Below are 16,954 nucleotides of genomic sequence, written 5' to 3' on the forward strand. Positions count from 1 at the left end.
TGTTCAGGAAAATACACTGCAGAATGTGGCACTCCCTACCTCCAGACATGCCACTAATACTGACTGCTGGGGAGAGGTGAGTTTCGCTTGTGCTTGTACCAGTGCTGTGCCAACTTACCATGCCATAACAAGTACATTCGTAACTCTCCATTTTAAATATTTACATTAGATGCACCACATAGGAGATGATGTATCATCAATTCTAGACATTAACTAAAAGAGGTACTTGACTAATTTGAAAAGGGAAACTGTGAGAAACAGTGTCACTGAGCCCTGTGTGCATGCTTGTAGTGTTTTGGGGATGTGTTTATAATTTGATATGTGGTTGCTATGTTTTATACTCTTTTGAAATGGATACCATGCTGCTGTCTGTTCCCTCTAGAATGGAATGACCATTATACATTTATTTTTAGAAGACTGTTAAACACGCATGTATAACTTTTAATGATGCTGTATATGTCACGTCCCCTCACCATAATATTTTACTTCCTTCAGAATTGAAAGTACAGATGATGAAATCCCAAAAGCAGAAGATTACACAGATGCATGCATAGGTTACTCTGCTTATAAAGAGTGCGCATTTGAAGACCTGAAACAAAGACCAGACCAGCTCACATACAGACACGAGAATGAAAAAGGGACCATGGAGGATGCAGATAATCTGTTATCTTCCATGTGTCAGTCCAAAGGACCACAGAAAGAGTGGACACCAAACATGGTGGATCTCTTCCCAGCATGTCCACGAATTTCTAGAGTCCCTGGATTTCCATCTTCAGATTTCTCTAACACTCATCTGACAGAGGGGGTGGACTGGCTTACGGATGCAAGTACATTATGGAGCAAGCCAGCAAAACCAAAACCAGAAGAAACCATTCTGTCTACACCTTACGTGGAAAGATCTGAGTATAACATAAACATGATTAAAAATATGCTATCTTTGGCTTATTCATGTCCTAGTCAAACAAGTATTCCAGGCTTTCCATCTGCCAAAAAACTGAAAGTTTTAGAAACATCTTGCATAGCCATGTCTTGCCCTGAGATATCCATTGTAGCAGGTGTACCTTCAAGATCCCAAATTCAAGAAGAAAGGCCTCATGTAGAGTGGCTGAATGTGAGAAAATGTTTGTGGAAGAAGCTGTCAAAAGAGGAACTGATCTGTATCATAAATACACCAATTCAGTATACTGAGATTTCAGTAAACATGGCAACTATTGTTCCAACTTGCCCTGAGGCAGCACTTATTCCTGGTTTCCCATCTGCACCATATGCAAAAGAAAGAGGTGTCCTGGTACGGAGAGAGCCAAGTGTGGATATAATTTCTCCATCTTGCCACATAATATCTAAGGTTTCTGACAGTTTGGAGGACAATCTTAGGATGTCTGTAGAGCCATCAAACTTGAAAGAAACACCAAAAGAGCAGCAGTTTGAACCAAATCTGGATATTCTTTCCTCAACTTGCTCACTAGTATGTACAGTTCCTGGCAGTTTGAAGGATAATCTTGGGATGTCTGCACTGCAAATTCAAAAGGTGCCGAATATGTCGGATCTTCTTCCATCTTGTCCAGTGATCTCAAGAATTCCCGGATATCCCGCTAAAATGGTATCTAAGGATTTACAGTGGATCAGTAATCAGAAACTAAATTTAAGAAAGTCACTGAAGGAAAAGAAAACTAATATTATTGATACTAATAAGAATAGAAAGGATATGAAAAATGGCGTGGCATTACTACCAACCTGCCCTCTTGTAGCAAGCGTTCCAGGTTTTCCATCTGCACAACAACGTAATTTTCAGAACGAGCCAAGCATGCATGCCATTCGTTCTGCCTGCCCAGTGCTCTCCCATATAGCTGGGTGTCAGAGCATATTGATTTCCTTAGCATCTGATTGGCCATCCAGTCAAACTGTAATGTGGGCTAGGCAAAATAAGAGCTCTTCTGTTATCATGAGTGTAGCCAAGGAGTACAGGGCAGATCTTGAAAGAATGGTGGCTTTGGTGCCATGCTGTCCATCAAAAACCCGTATTCCAGGTTTTCCATCTGTACCAGAGCCAAAAATGCAAAATATGACTCTATCTTGTCCTAAAAGATCCAACATTGCAGGATTCCCATCTAAAGATAAAACAATGCATTTGAACTGGTTAGTTGACCGAAAACAATTGTGGTGTAGCACACAAAAACACAAGTTGGTTGTTATCAAGGACACAATATATGAGAGCAGAGATTCACTGAAAATCATGTTTGCCTTAGCTCCAACGTGTCCACCACTAGCAACAATATTGGGATTCCCATCTGCACCAAAGCCAGCAGCTATTCCTAGTATGGTAAATCTGGAACCATGTATTCCAAAGAGTTCGAAGATTATTGGATTTCCATCAAAAGAGGAAATACAAACAAGACCATGGTTTCTTGAGAAAAAAAATTGGGAGAAACCTTTAAGAACAAGATCAGGCCTTCTTATACAAAGCTCCTTAGACCGTGCATGTCAACAAGTAGACCATGACACTGTGAAGAGAATGTTTGCTATGGCATCCACCTGCCCAAGGGAAGCTCACATTCCTGGTTTTCCTTCTTTACCTCAAGTAAAAGTGGAGAGTTTCTTTTTACAGAAAGAGCCGTATATAGAGAATGTATTGCATTCATGCCCAAGGATTGCTGTTGCTTCTGGCTTCCCCTCTGTATATCCTGTAGTCTCAGTGGATCCATCGTGGTTTGTTCAGGAGGAGTCAATATGGGTTAAACCAGAGAAAGAGACATCAATTTTAACTACAAGCACAATCAAAGACTTTGAAAGATACGCAAAAATGGCACTGCTTTTGCCAGTGTGTCCTAATGAAGCTAGAATTCCTGGATTTCCATCTGCAAACAAGCTCACAAAAGTGGAGCACATGATGACTGCCCTCTTATCTTCTTGCCCAAATGTATCAAGTATTCCTGGAATGCCATCTAGAAAACAAATGGCTCAAGCAGAGGAAACAATGCCTTATTGGCCACTATATTGGGCAAAGCCTCTGGGGACAAAGGTAGCTGTCATTTTCACTACCTTCCCCACAACTGAAGACAAAACAAACATGTCTGCTTTGGTGTGTTGTTGCCCAAATGAAGCAAAAATTCCTGGATTCCCATCGTTGTCTGTGTCTAATCCTGATTTCATACAAACCAATTTGAACGCACCAACTTCCAGTCCAACTGTTACACATCATATCACAGTAGAATGGGATCTAGCAATGGATGTCAAAGCATCTGGTAAGCATGCTTTCAGAGTGCGGTATGGTTAACACAGCAATATTTCATGACAGCAGAGTGGAAATAATTTTTATCTTTTTAAAGATAAACCCTTGAAGACTGAAAAGATTACAGAAATGTCCATGTGCAAAGGGTGAGTTTATTTCTACCTATGGCATGCTTATCAGCACTTCAGTAGTTCTTGTGTGCATTATTGAAAGAGGAAAAACTGGAATGAACTCACACCAGCAGGATGTCACAAGTTCACTTATGTTTGTACTGTCAAATTGCCTGTATATGAAGTAAATAAATCGCCAAAAAGATACTAATTGTGTCCTGTGTAAGAGCTTGGTTTTGTGATGGGTAACCACCAACCACCTTGGCACTAACACTACTAAATCAAAACAAAGGCTAAATGAAGGCTATTTATAGCCTAGGTTTCTACAACACTATTGTACACCAACAACAGTACACGGCTGTATGCTTGGTGCTAGCGCTGCTTTGTAAGTCCCATAGAAGTAGTGGAAATTAGCATTATCAGAGTGGTGGTAATCACAATGGCTACTTACAGTCTAGGTTTTTGGCAAGTCTGCTTTTGTCTTTCTAGTTGGCATGTTTTGAAATTTGTGCTGGCTTACATCTTATAAACCTTTGATAAGTTCAACTTATTATTTATAAAAATACTAAAAGTGCTTACTTCAAGGCATGTGTGTGTGTTTGTTATATATCCGCAAAAGACAATTATGTCATTTAAAGAGAACTGGTTCTGTGAGCATGTGTTCTGAAGAGAAACATGAGAGAAGCACTAGGCATGAGTACAGGTTTGGACTATTCAAATGTCCTAAGTTGTCCGCCCCCCAGCGAAAGCTCTCAACAAGAAGAAGAGTCCTTGAAAGAATATGAAGTTGTGGAGCGGTCATCTCCATGCCAAGCCCACGATACTACAGACCTGTCAGACACTGATATAACCTCTGGATGGGAGGTACTGGAGGCAGAGGATCCTTTTACAGAAAAAGAGGGATCAGCAGGTCTTGTTCAGACCATAGTTGGTGTCTTTCACAAAGGGTAAGCAAGAATGTAGATGCAGCATGACAGGTTGATGAAGTAAGCCTCTGATTAATTTTTGGTAGTATGCGTTCTTGGAATATTCTTTGTTTAACAGGTTTGTCCCCTGTTATAGATGCACAGAAAGTGCATTGTGTCACATTCTTGTGCTAGATGTGACAAAATATAGTGTGTCTACACCATTGTTCTTAACCACGTGTGCCTGTATTTCAAACACATGAAATCTAGGCATTACAGAGCTCATGGCAATTGAGATATGTTGACACAAGATTTTTTGGAACAAACATTTGAACCCATGGTGGCCTCTTGAGGATAAAATTGAGGAGTAATAGCATAGGAATGGATGAATGTGTTGTGAAATTTTGGTGTGATTGTAATTACAAGATACATTTTAGCTGGATTTCAAGAATTGGTACTCTTTTTTTGTTCTTCTACTAAAGTTCTCCATTTTTCTTAGTTATGAGACAGTAGCTGCCATGTTGCAGCCCTCTGGTTCTGGAGCGATTGATGACCCCTCTTGTTTGAGGGAGTCTGAAAACGACATTGCTGTCAAGCCCAAAGAACCTCCTTGTGAACCTGCTGAGGAGCCACTCCTGAAGAAAATGTTGCCTGTGTCATCATCTCAGCCTCACTTCCCTATAAGTGCCGAGCTAAACAAGTGGCGCTTGTTTGATGGCCGATCTGAATCGTCCTTGTCCTCTAAAGATGCTGAAAATTGGTTTAGTGAGGATGGAGACTATAAGCTGATGAAGAAGTGGCCACCACTGACAGAGGCTGACCTACATGAGATCACTAAAGAAGAGGAGATCAGAACAGTTTTGGACACTTCAACTCAAGACAGCAGAACAACCCTAAAAGGACATTTTTTTGATCACAGTAAGAATGGTAAAGAAGAGCACTTGAATAAGCCAGTTGAGGATGAGTTGAGTGCAGCAATGTCAACATTATTGATAGAAAAGGGGTGAGTGTGGACCCACAGTTTCTTGAGTGGCAGCATGGCTTAAGTGTGAATTTTGTTTGACTGTTTTATTTTGTTTTTTGTTTGTTTGTTTGTTAGTTTTTGCCAGTAGCACACGTTTTACATCCCAAACCTTTTGATCCTGAAGCAACCTCACATGTCTTTGTCCGGTAGTCTAATGGTTTAATTTAATTGTTTTGTCAAAGGCTTTAATATGTGGCGCATGGATCTTAAGTGAGTTTGTGTTTGTTTAATGCTTTCAGCTATCAACTGATATCGATTGAGGGTTTTTTTTTGTTTGTTTTTGGAATAACAGTTGTGTGGAACGTGGGTTTGGTGGTTTTTGGTGAGAATGTTGTGGAAATCATGATGAACTAATTGATGTTCATCTGAGACATCAATTATAAATATCTGGTAGTGATTTTGTATTCTTATTCTTAAGGACCGAGATTCATAGAGCTCAAGAGGTGTCTGAGTTCCTCCAACCTCCAAGAAGCAAGTCACTGGAGAAAACCTCTCTACCAGTCCCACAAAAACTTGAGGCTGGGACTGAAGAGACAGCTGTTTTAACATCTAATCAGCCAGTTCCACCACAGCGGACTAGGAAGAAAGACAGTCTTTCAGACCCCTCTACACCAGTAGTCACTGATGACCTAGAACCAATCACTCCTTGCTCTGTTCCAGCTATTGTCCCACCTTGTCGCAGCAAGAAAAATAATAACCTAACTGAGGAATCGTTGAAAAGGAATTCTCAGATTGAAAGTGTTTCTGTTGGATCAGATGTGTTGCAGAGAACTGAAGGAGGTATTCCTGAGGCTGTAATTGAGGATAAGCAAGTAGAAGAGTCTAGCCACAAAGATACTATCAGAAATACTTCAGAAAAAAGCCCAGCAACTACACAGGAAAGTTCTGTAGCTAAAAGCATTGTGCACTTTCCTGCTGATTTACCTGTCCCAATGCCTCGAGTGAAGAAACGCCTAAGTGCTTCTTTCCCGGATGATTACCCAAATGTTGCTGGGGAAGATTTCTCAACCGAAACAAAAATGTCCACTGGTGGGACTCAAGGATCTACTAGTAAGGAGCAACCAGAGCCCCCTCAGGAATTGATACCACACCCTAGAAAGATAGAAGAAAATATTCCTTCATTGAGTGGGATATTTAAAGCTAATGGTAGTGAAAGTGAAACTGACATGGAGAAGAAGAATCAGCTGCCCTCAATTTTCAACATAGGTATATTTGACTCTGAGACTGTCACAAAAACAGCTATTGATACCCAGGCTAGCGAGGAGTTGAAAGGCAGAAGACAGCTGGAACAAAATGTGCGTGAAATCAAAGTTGCTGAAGAAAGGTCAAGCCAAGTCAAGCCGACAGCTCTTCTAGCCCCAGTGCCACGTGTGAGGAAACAAAGAAGTGGTTCTTTTAATGCTGACATATCAACAACCTCAGCCTCCATTCCCATTCAAACAGATACAGCTGACAGACAGGTCCCTCAGAACCTTAGTGACTCAAATTTACCTGTACCTCTTCCACGTGTAAAGAAGCGCCTTAGTGGCTCTTTTACGGAGGAAATCCCTATGTCTGAACAAGAGCAGAGGAGACCTCACATTTTCTTGATAAAGGGGAAAAAGAGAAAAGTCCACCTGTTCCAATACTTCGTTCAAAGAAGCACCTCAGTGCTACTTTTCCAGGTGATAGCCCTACTGGAGATACCCAAGTTTCCTCCTTTGTGGACCCAACTGAAAGCAAAGCTCCTCTCCCCCTGGGAAGTGAATCCGTATTACCTTATTCACAAATGTCTTCAGAAGACAACATCCAGGGGCTTGAGCAAACCCATGAAGAGTCCTTTGAGAGACTGTTGGATACTGAGAATAAGGCTACAGTCCATCCAGAGTCTCCTTCGACTATTCATGAAGACAACAGACAACAGTTTGAAGGGGTCATCAGACACACAGCTGGAGAGATTGCCAAAGCTGGAATGCTAAGTGAGACTAATATAGTCACAGTTCACAGTCAAAATACTGATTATGTGAAAGACAGTGATAAAAATCAGGAAATAGAAATAAACAAGAAGGAAAAAAGAGAGGATAAGGTTCCTTTGGGCTCTGTTTCTTTAGATGAGACTGCAATTGCCTTAGATTTAATAAGGTGAGTCATGAAGAACAGAGTTTTAGATTCACTGGTGTGGGTGAAGGATGTCATTATAAGTTGATTTACCTGTTTATGTACTATTAATTTCCAGATTTCATTTCTTGGAAATCTGTAATATTGTTTTTTTTTTTTTTTTTTTACTTGGGTTTCAAATGGTTGTGTGCCTGTTTGTTTGTTTCTTTGTTTGTTTTTTTACACCTAATGCAACTGAAAAATTGTCAGTCCAACATGACAATGCAACAACAAGCAATGAAAATGAATGTGGTGTCTTAGTCTGCATAGAATTCAGTCTTTTTTCTTTTTTGTTAATGTTTCTGTTTCCTAGACAAGAAGCCGCTGAGGAATCTTCTAGTCTACCTGTTGCAATGCCTCGTGTGAAGAAACGTCTAAGTGGCTCGTTCCCAGACAGCACTGCATCTCCCAATGATGAATCATCTGACCAACAAGGGGCTTCGAGTCAGAATGTTACTGAACCAGTTGTTCGCCTTCGGAGCAAGAAGAAAACAGAAGCAGAAGCCATAGGCCATCATGGAAGTTCTGTAGATAATACTGCTTCATCCAGTGAGACAGAGGTACACTATTAGCATTTTGCACTGTATTTATGTATTTAGTATATTTTTTTCAGCATATCAGTCTTGCAAATTACCCATTGACCATTTGTCTTCTGTAATACCAGACAGTAAGGTTTGTGGACTCTAGCCAGTCTCTGCTAGAGTGGTGCCAAAAGGTCACGCAAGGTTATAAAGGGGTAAAGATCACTAACTTCAGCACTTCATGGCGGAATGGACTTGCTTTCTGTGCCATCCTACATCATTTCCACCCCAACAAAGTGTAGGTACTTCAGTAGATGAGAAATAAACATGTTTAATGTAACAGCAAATGGAAGTATGAGGATATAATCATCTGACTGCTCCAACAAACATGTATATGTGTCATCTTTCCTTTCGTCTAGGGGTTATGAAATGCTAGATCCTTATGACATCAAACGGAACAACAAAAAGGTGATGTTACATCTTTTTACCTTTTGTTCATTTTGCCTTTTGTAGCAGGCATGCTACATTTTTTCAGGTAAAAATCAGTTCTTTTTGGAATGATCTACACCTGATTTGATTAAATGAAGGCAGATAACCAGTTATTTAATCAGTTATTAACACCACAAAATTAATTAATTCTTAGACTTAAGCATTATCACTGCGTTATATTTCAAGTATTGGTGACAGGGAAAAAATGAACAGCTTTTTGTGATGATTCTCACTAGAATTTGCTAGTACAATCTTTTTGTATCGAATGCTTTTGGTTTAAGTAAAAGTAACAAGTCAGTTTTACTAACATGTGATTGGCCAGAATCATGGTATGGAGAACATTATGTTAATCCAAAGTTAGCCCGGTAAAACAGGAACTTGTCTTCCTTAAGTTAAACGATCTATTAGCATTGGCAAAAAAGATAAATTCTGTTGTTTTCATCATTGTTGACTGGATATTTTGACCCTTTTTGGAGCTACATAACTACATACAATTTTCAATTAAAACTGTTAACTTATTATTACAAGTTCAATTAACTCAAAATTTTATTGCAACAACATTTTTACGATGTGTTTTTCTCAGTAATATAAGAACATGGCAACAAATTAAGCCAGTGAGACTTGTGCTTCTTACTATTTTCCTCAAACATAGCAACTTTCAGTTACTAAATTTTAAATGATAAAGGCACAAGACCTCTGCTCCTCTTACCAGAATGCACAATTCTGCTGTTGCGCTAAGAATGTTTGTTATTAACATAAGCCTTCTATTGATGATTTTAATTTCACTAAAAAAAAATACTAAGTAATGTGCTCCCTTCAAGTAAAAAACAACCTAAATCTAGATCTTTTTCTTTTTTATAATTATATTCAGGGTATCATGTTCTTAATCATTTTTATGATTAATACTGGCACAACTTTCTTTTCTAATTCCTGCTGAACTGATTCCTCACAGGCTTTTGATGGCTTTGCTGCACTGGGCATCTCCAGACTAATGGAGCCCTCTGACATGGTGATGCTGGCTGTACCTGACCGACTCATTGTTATGACTTACCTCAACCAGATCCGAACACACTTTACTGGCCAGGAGCTTAATGTGGTGCAGATAGAAAAGAACAGCAGTGAGTCTAGCTATGTGGTTGGGGAGAAGATACAGGAAGCGGACCCTGAGGCTGCTGCTCGCTATTGTGCTGAGAGGCTACAAAGCAGCTATGTTTCTCAAGAGACCAATGGGAATGTCTCTGATAAAGGGGTAAAGGGGGACACAGATAGCAGTAGGACTATTGTACCACCACCTCGAGCTAAGCGGACTCAAGGGACGAGTCAGGCTGGAGGCTCTGGAGGTGCCCAAGCACCAGTGGCCCCACCAAGGACTCACTCTTCCTCTACCAAGGGTTTTTGCTCATGTCAGGGATGCAGATTTGGTAAAGAAGCGTCGATCCCAGCTGAGAGGGGAGTCTTTTGATGAGGCTGAACTGGCAGAGAAGCAAACAGCAGCAGAGGTAGTGTGGTTAAAAATTATACATAAAAAATTCACATATTCAGAAGTCAAGATCACGATATAGAAATGGCTTCAGTGGAGTCTGGAGCATGTCCTGTACAGTTTCTGAACAAGGAAAATTTAAAGATTTTTGGGATGCTAGATATGTTATTTGCTGATAAATGGCAAAATGATTATTATAATTTTCATATAGGAATCACAACCAGTAATAAAAAACTAATAACTTTGTACACACACATCCACTAACTCACATATAGTCATTAGTGGTGGCTATATGTACCATTTATTTTTAAATGTACAGTAAAATGTATAGACTGGTGTATAACACCACTGTTTAACCTGTCTTATACTCACTATACTATATAGTTGCTGTTCAAAAAACATCATCAAAGTGGTAACTATACAAGAGAAGGCAGGAACTTTCATAACCTTTAATGTAAGTTAATGTAAAGATATTTAGTTCTAAGTAATTTTATCATGAATTTCCATCAAATGTAAATGGCAGCTTTTGGGCTCAAACAATGTAGACAAAAATTGAAAAAAAGTAAATAAAAAAAAGGGAAAGTTCTGTTTTTTAGACAGCAATGATCTGGATTATAATATCATTTCTTTTTAAAAAGCAAAAATCATATCAGAATCAATATCATGCATAACAAGGTGTCAATTACCTTTTGTATGGCTTATAAAAAATGTCATATCAGTGCTTCCCTAAGAGATATAAAACAACTGTGCTGTGTTTGTGGTCACTTTTTCATTTGTTTCATAGCAATCTAAGCCCTCTCTTAGAATTCCTGTCTCTTGTGATTAAGCCAACAGTGTTTGTTTACAAATGTGAAATGTAGTTTGAAAAACGACTAGTAGGATACTTTTTTTTACTTTGCAGTTAACTCATTTGTTGTTTGCACACAGAGTGCGTCAGGTCGTGCAGACAGTGGAGCAGCAAAAGGACGACCAGGATCCCGTAAGCACACACTTAGATTACATCTCTTAACATCATAATTCATTGTACACTGCAGTCTCAGGTTCTCTGTCAGGCGGTAGTGATATTGATCAGCTCCTGATCTTCTGACTAATGTTTATTGCATGTGACATGACAAATTACAATGATGTGAACATTACACAGAATTTATAGTTTATCTGTTATATATAGTTGAGAGTCTCATAGGTGAAATTACAAATACCTAAGAATGACAATCTGCATATACAATGCCAGACCCTATTAAAGTCTAAGGCATCTTTACGTAACAGGTTATTATGTAATTCTTTTGGGCAGATCCTGTAAACAAGCAAAGGCCTTTACTTTCCTGAGAGAAAAACTGGCAATAATCCACAATCACCAGTTATCTTTTAGAAAATTACTGTACTGTGAATGGTGGTACAGTTGTTATTGCAAAATTGGTTTTAGAAATTTGGTGACTTGTAGTGTATGCTGTCCCTTGGGCCTTTTATCATTTGTTTGTATGTGTGTGTCTTTGTTTTATAGCTGCAAATGTAGAGGGTGGTGAAGAAAGAACAGCAAGATATAGCCAGGTCAGTTTGGCAGCTTCTCTGAGTCATATTTCTGTTTAAGATAAACTTATAAACAGATATTGCAGAGAATTAATAAAACAAGCTGTTATGCATGTCAAACATCCCACCTAGGCAAGACAGTTTTATTCATACAGTGCCATGAACAACACAAGGTTCTTTATAGAGAAATAAAACAAACAAAATAAAGGGTGTGAAAGAAGATGTTAAAACAATAAGCTTGAAATAAGATATAATTGAATACAGCATTGTCACAGGAGAGTGAATGTTTTAGCTGAAACTCTGTCTAGCTAGATTTACAGCTTCAATTTAAAAACAGCCAAGGTGTAAAGCCAAGTATAATGTGGCAGATTATTCTGTAATTCTGTAAAACAGACACATGGCCTTGCACCTGCTGCAGATTTCATGGCTCTTAAAATAAGTAGGTTTCCAGTATCCTACACACTTAATAAATGAAAAGGAATTATAAATGACAGCTATTAAAAATACCTTTTTTTTAAAAAACTTTTTACTGTTTATAAATAAATTGAGCAGTAGACATTGTAAGCTTAAGCTTCCGTTTTAACTAACATTTAATGACAAAGTTTCTTACTCTTTGTTCTGTCTTTGTATGTTGTGGGTGATGTGTGTGTGTGTGTGTGTGTGTGTGAAGGATGTCAGTCAGTATGTCCTGAGTGAGATGCAGGCTCTAGAGACAGAGCAGAGGCAGATAGATCACAGGGCTGGAACTGTGGAGAGAAAACTACGAAGACTTATGGAGTCTGGTAAGTCAACTGTATGTATGTGTGAGCAAGAGACAGAAAGATGAGTGGAAGGAAGAAAAAAGTGAAAGTGAAGTGAGATTTGAAGTACACTAAAGAAACAAATAATCAACTATAAACCACTTCCAGCTCTTGCAAAGTCAGACTCTTTCTTTGCTCAGTTCTTCAACTAAACTGCTGTTTCCGTAAGCTGTATATGATTTTCTATTGTCAGGCTGACCCCTTACCACAGCCAGAGCCAAGCTTTGAATATTGCTTGTCATATTGTCATAGTAATGGAGTTACTGTTTCTTGTAGGTAGTGATCGTGTGGAGGAAGAGACATTAATTCAGGAGTGGTTCACACTGGTTAACAAGAAGAATGCTCTAATCAGGAGGCAGGATCATCTCCAGTTACTGTAAGAATTCGCACCAGGCACTTCACTTCATCCTCCACATACCAAACATGTTACATTCTGCAATGAGTGTCTAAAAAATACATATTCATACTACCATTTAAAAGTTGGAAATCAATATTTTTAAGAATATAATAGTTTGTTTGTGAATAATTTTTAAATCAGGCAAGTATGCTAGCTCTGTATACCTCCACAGGTAAAAATGAGAAATTAAGAGATTTTAGATGCGTCCACAATCAGACAGTAGATGATAACAATCAGAGCTGTAGATGAGTCTAAAAATTTCAACAATTTAAAAAATAAATTAAATAAATAAATAAAATGTCATACAAAATTATGAGTCTAAAAATTGGCAGAGCTTCAAGAATAAAGTTGAAGGTGAAAATGAATGTGCAGAATCTTTCATTCTTCAAGTAGCAGACAACTCAACAGAAGTATTGTAACTAGATAATAACATTACATTATTCATGATTTAATAGCTTATTGTTAACAAAATACTTTTATTGTACATAAGACTTTATTGTGTATAAAATAAAGAAACACTTTTGATTGGTCCATTATATTGTAAAACAACACTGGTTTAAGTCTGGCTCCTCATTTTCCAACTCTTTCCAACTCTCTGACAGGCAAGAGGAGCAGGATTTGGAGAGGAAGTTTGAATTGTTAAAGAAAGAACTCAGAGACCTCATGGCTGTAGAGGGTAAGACAACAGAGCACAAACAAGCAAAAAAGCAACAAACATACATATTATGTCACATTATGTCACATTAAGCATTGAAAATGTATTTTGCAGTAGTTTTAGGTTGTCTATTCTCCTACTAGGAATATCTATATATGGATCATTATACTGAACTGGTTCAAAGTCAAGAGCTGAAAATGCATTTTGAAGTTTTAACTAACTTGGACTTTAGACTAAAATCCTTTTGCTTTGAGTGACCCTATATCTTAATTGTGTTTATTTCATTAAAATAAGTGATTAAATATTCCCTTTTCTCATTAAAATGCAAGAATAGTCTTTTTTGTGGTTTAACTGTGATTTTTGTTATTTTTAATAATTAGAGTCTTTTCTGATTGGCTGCCTTCATTGCACCTCATTCAAATAGGCTGAATATGTGGATTTTTAGCTTACTCTCTATCTGTGGACTGTATTGTCCAGGGAGTGAAAGTTTAATAACTTTATTTACACACTACATCAAACTCTTTTATTTCAGATGTTGCTTGAGTTTTCATGATATAGACCCTTTGAAGACCCTTCATTATTTTGCTTAAGTGAAACTAAAGAAAATTAAAGTTAAGAATGTACAGTTTGTGTGATGTTTTCTTATACCTTCCTCTACAGTCTTAGCTTATCTACAGAACACAATAGTTATGATTTGTTATTAAGTACCACTAAGTCAGTTATGACTTCTGGTGACCATATAGTCATAGTGATTCTTCAGAATGTTCTATATTCTATTTGGGTCTTTAGGTGTCTGAATGGCTGATTCATGATTCCTCCAATTGTATTCATCCATCTCATTGCTGGTCATCCTTTTCCTCCTTTACCTGCGATTATTTTAAACATCTTTTAGAATGAATTATAGTCATTACAAGGTTTTGTGAGGCCATGCGCATCTCATACTAGAACAACATGTCTATTGCTCCTTCATTCTGTTTTCTCTTCCTCATATTTTCTCTCTGTTTTGTAGAATGGCAGAAGACACAGGCCCATAAAACCAGAGAGCAGTTGCTGCTGCAGGAATTGGTGTCTCTTGTAAACCAGAGAGATGAGCTGGTCCACGACATGGATGCCAAAGAGAGAGGGTGAATAACGTGTAACATTCATAATATGAGTGTCTTCACTGTACAGTGCTCATTACTAATAATAGACATACATAATTCACTATGCAGTGATTGCCTGAGAGGTCAACTTCTTCATTATACATTTTATATGATGTTCACTGCCATTCAGAAGTTTCACAGTCAGTTGTCATATTAATAGTTGTTGCTGTTTTATTCAGTGATTTATACAATGTAGATTAAAAAAAATAATGTATAAGCTGGACGCAATGTATTTTAAATTTTATGTCCACCAATTATCCATTTACCATTATTTCTTGAGATGTTATGATCACTGCTTTTCAAAGATGAAATATTTGGTATATGAACTTATAATTATAATTTCTTTTTTTATATAATAAAATCATTTTTATATAATTCATTTGTTTGACACCTATGGCGTACCTATGAGTACTAGCATATAGAATATTTTCATAAATGCATTTGAAACAAATGCAGCTTTTTTATGCTATTGAAAATAGTGATCCCAAACTTTTAACCGGTGTATGTACAGCATTTGCAGTAAAAATAATGTATACTGTATATATGTACCGTGAGGGTCTGTTATTACCAACACAGTCAGGATGTAGATAGTGTTCTGGGGTTTGACACTTGACTTGTTTTGACTTCTCTCTGTTTCTCCTGCTGTGCAGGGCACTGGAGGAAGACGAGCGGCTGGAGAGAGGTCTGGAGCAGAGACGCAGAAAGTACAGTAGTCGGAAAGAGAAGTGCATATTACAGTGAGGGACATATGGATGAATATATGGACAAGAAATGTGGACGAGAGTGAGAACGTTGAGGGTCAATTTGCACCTCTCTGCACTGTGCCAAGTTTGCATAAGAAGAAAATGTTGAAGGGGAGAAGGCTGGATATTGCCTTTCGCTCTTCAACTAGGACTCCCAGAGGAAAAATGAGATGTAGAAATAGAGGGTCCCCATATTGGAAGAATTCAGAGCAGGTTTTTTTTTTTTTAGAATAGCTGTATTTTCTTAATAGGTCAGTTTGTACCTTTTTGAATATGCAAAGATTTTTCATGGAATCTGCTGAAATGGAGACTCATAAGGGTTCAGTTTAAAATGTTACTTTTTAAATGTTGAATATGCTTCTTTGTATTTTGTAGTTTAAATATTGCTACATTTTACTCAAAATACAGTTGTGGCCTTGCAGTTGCATTGTATCCACTGGCTTGCTACAGACAAATGCCAAAGGACTGTTTGACAAGTAGATACCAGACATTAATGCTTAAATATTGCAAACTAATTGGCCTTAAAAAGAAATGGGTTTTATTGGATCATTTTTAGTGTTTACGAAGACCATAGGTAAAATCTGAATGAATCGAATGAGTTGTACTTTGCATTTTATAGTACAGATGTTCTGTTTTTAGACAAGTGACAGCTCCAGACATCTGTATATCTGTATATTCAGCCAAGAAAAACATGGAGATGTGTGGGAAATCTGTATGCGGGAAACTGCATTTTAGAGACATGGGATACAGGTAATAAAGTGGAGTTTACTTTATCTTTAAACCAGATTAATACTTTAGTTGCATGGCCTTTGGTGTCTTGCTGTTGGATTTTCCTGGTTGTGCTCACTGATTGATCTCGGAAATTACCAAAATATGGAGAAACTCATCTACAAATTGACTACAAAAACAGCAAATGAACACCTTACAAACTTTACCACAGGTCTTAAGACTGCCTTTGTTTCAGTAGTAGGTAGTAGCTCTATAGAACACAGATTGTATTTATTTATTTTAGTACTGTTTTGAATTGTATGCACTTGTTAGGATGTGTGAATGTAGAAATATGTTTAAAGCCCTAAATGATGAGTAAAAAAGTGACCTTTTAATTTAATTTCTTACACTTTATGTTTTCAAAAAGATATCCAGTACTGCATGTTGCTTTACAAAGCAACAGACATGGAGTGCTTAGTGGCAAAATAGTGGTGAGTTATGTTACCAGCAGAAACATGCATTTCCTGAGGAACTTCCACAATAACAGTATTATTTTTGACATCCTCATTACTGGCAAACTACAAAAATAATGTAGCTTATTATGTATTATTTTGTGAATGTGTGGGTGATTCTGGTTCTTTTCTTTTAAGGTGTGTTAGTCCTGTTTTTAGGGTTGGGGGTGTTTAAATTGTCACCATTTGTGGCTTATGTGTTAAATAAAGAGTTACTTCACTCCACTGTTCACTAATGTACTGCACTTAGAATTGCACTACTCAGAAATCTGCTTTGGAAAATAAAAATTTGTTTTCGTGGTGTCTCAGGCAACCATGTTGTGTTACGTGTTGTGCTACAAGTTCTCTGTGAAAATTGTTTCTTTGTCCGATTTTGACATGTTCTATGTGCGACTTAAGTTTAAAGCCAACTGTAGGTCACTCATATTAAACATATCAACTGTCAGAACATCTTCATCTAACCAGAACAGATGCAAAAAATGGATTTCAACAATAAAATAATACAGTAAATACACTGTTACACAGTTAAAGGAAAACAATCTAGCAAGTGTTTCATTTTCTGATTAACAGTTCAGT

The 16,954-nt window shown here is 37.6% G+C and overlaps 1 protein-coding gene across 1 annotated transcript in view; it reads left to right on the forward strand.

Annotated features, from left to right (window-relative positions):
- ehbp1l1a (EH domain binding protein 1-like 1a) overlaps positions 1–16,691 on the forward strand; it is a 40,963-nt gene extending 24,272 nt beyond the window's left edge. Inside the window, 12 exon segments of the mRNA XM_036597688.1 lie at positions 7,718–7,964; positions 8,069–8,223; positions 8,345–8,393; positions 9,367–9,806; positions 9,808–9,913; positions 10,822–10,873; positions 11,396–11,442; positions 12,092–12,203; positions 12,498–12,597; positions 13,221–13,294; positions 14,283–14,397; positions 15,066–16,691. Coding sequence (XP_036453581.1) covers positions 7,718–7,964; positions 8,069–8,223; positions 8,345–8,393; positions 9,367–9,806; positions 9,808–9,913; positions 10,822–10,873; positions 11,396–11,442; positions 12,092–12,203; positions 12,498–12,597; positions 13,221–13,294; positions 14,283–14,397; positions 15,066–15,156 — 1,588 coding nt within the window. The 3' untranslated portion in view covers positions 15,157–16,691.
- Positions 16,692–16,954: the final 263 nt, after the last annotated feature.

Source organism: Colossoma macropomum, unplaced genomic scaffold (assembly GCF_904425465.1).
Source record: "Colossoma macropomum unplaced genomic scaffold, Colossoma_macropomum, whole genome shotgun sequence".
NCBI lineage: Eukaryota > Metazoa > Chordata > Actinopteri > Characiformes > Serrasalmidae > Colossoma > Colossoma macropomum.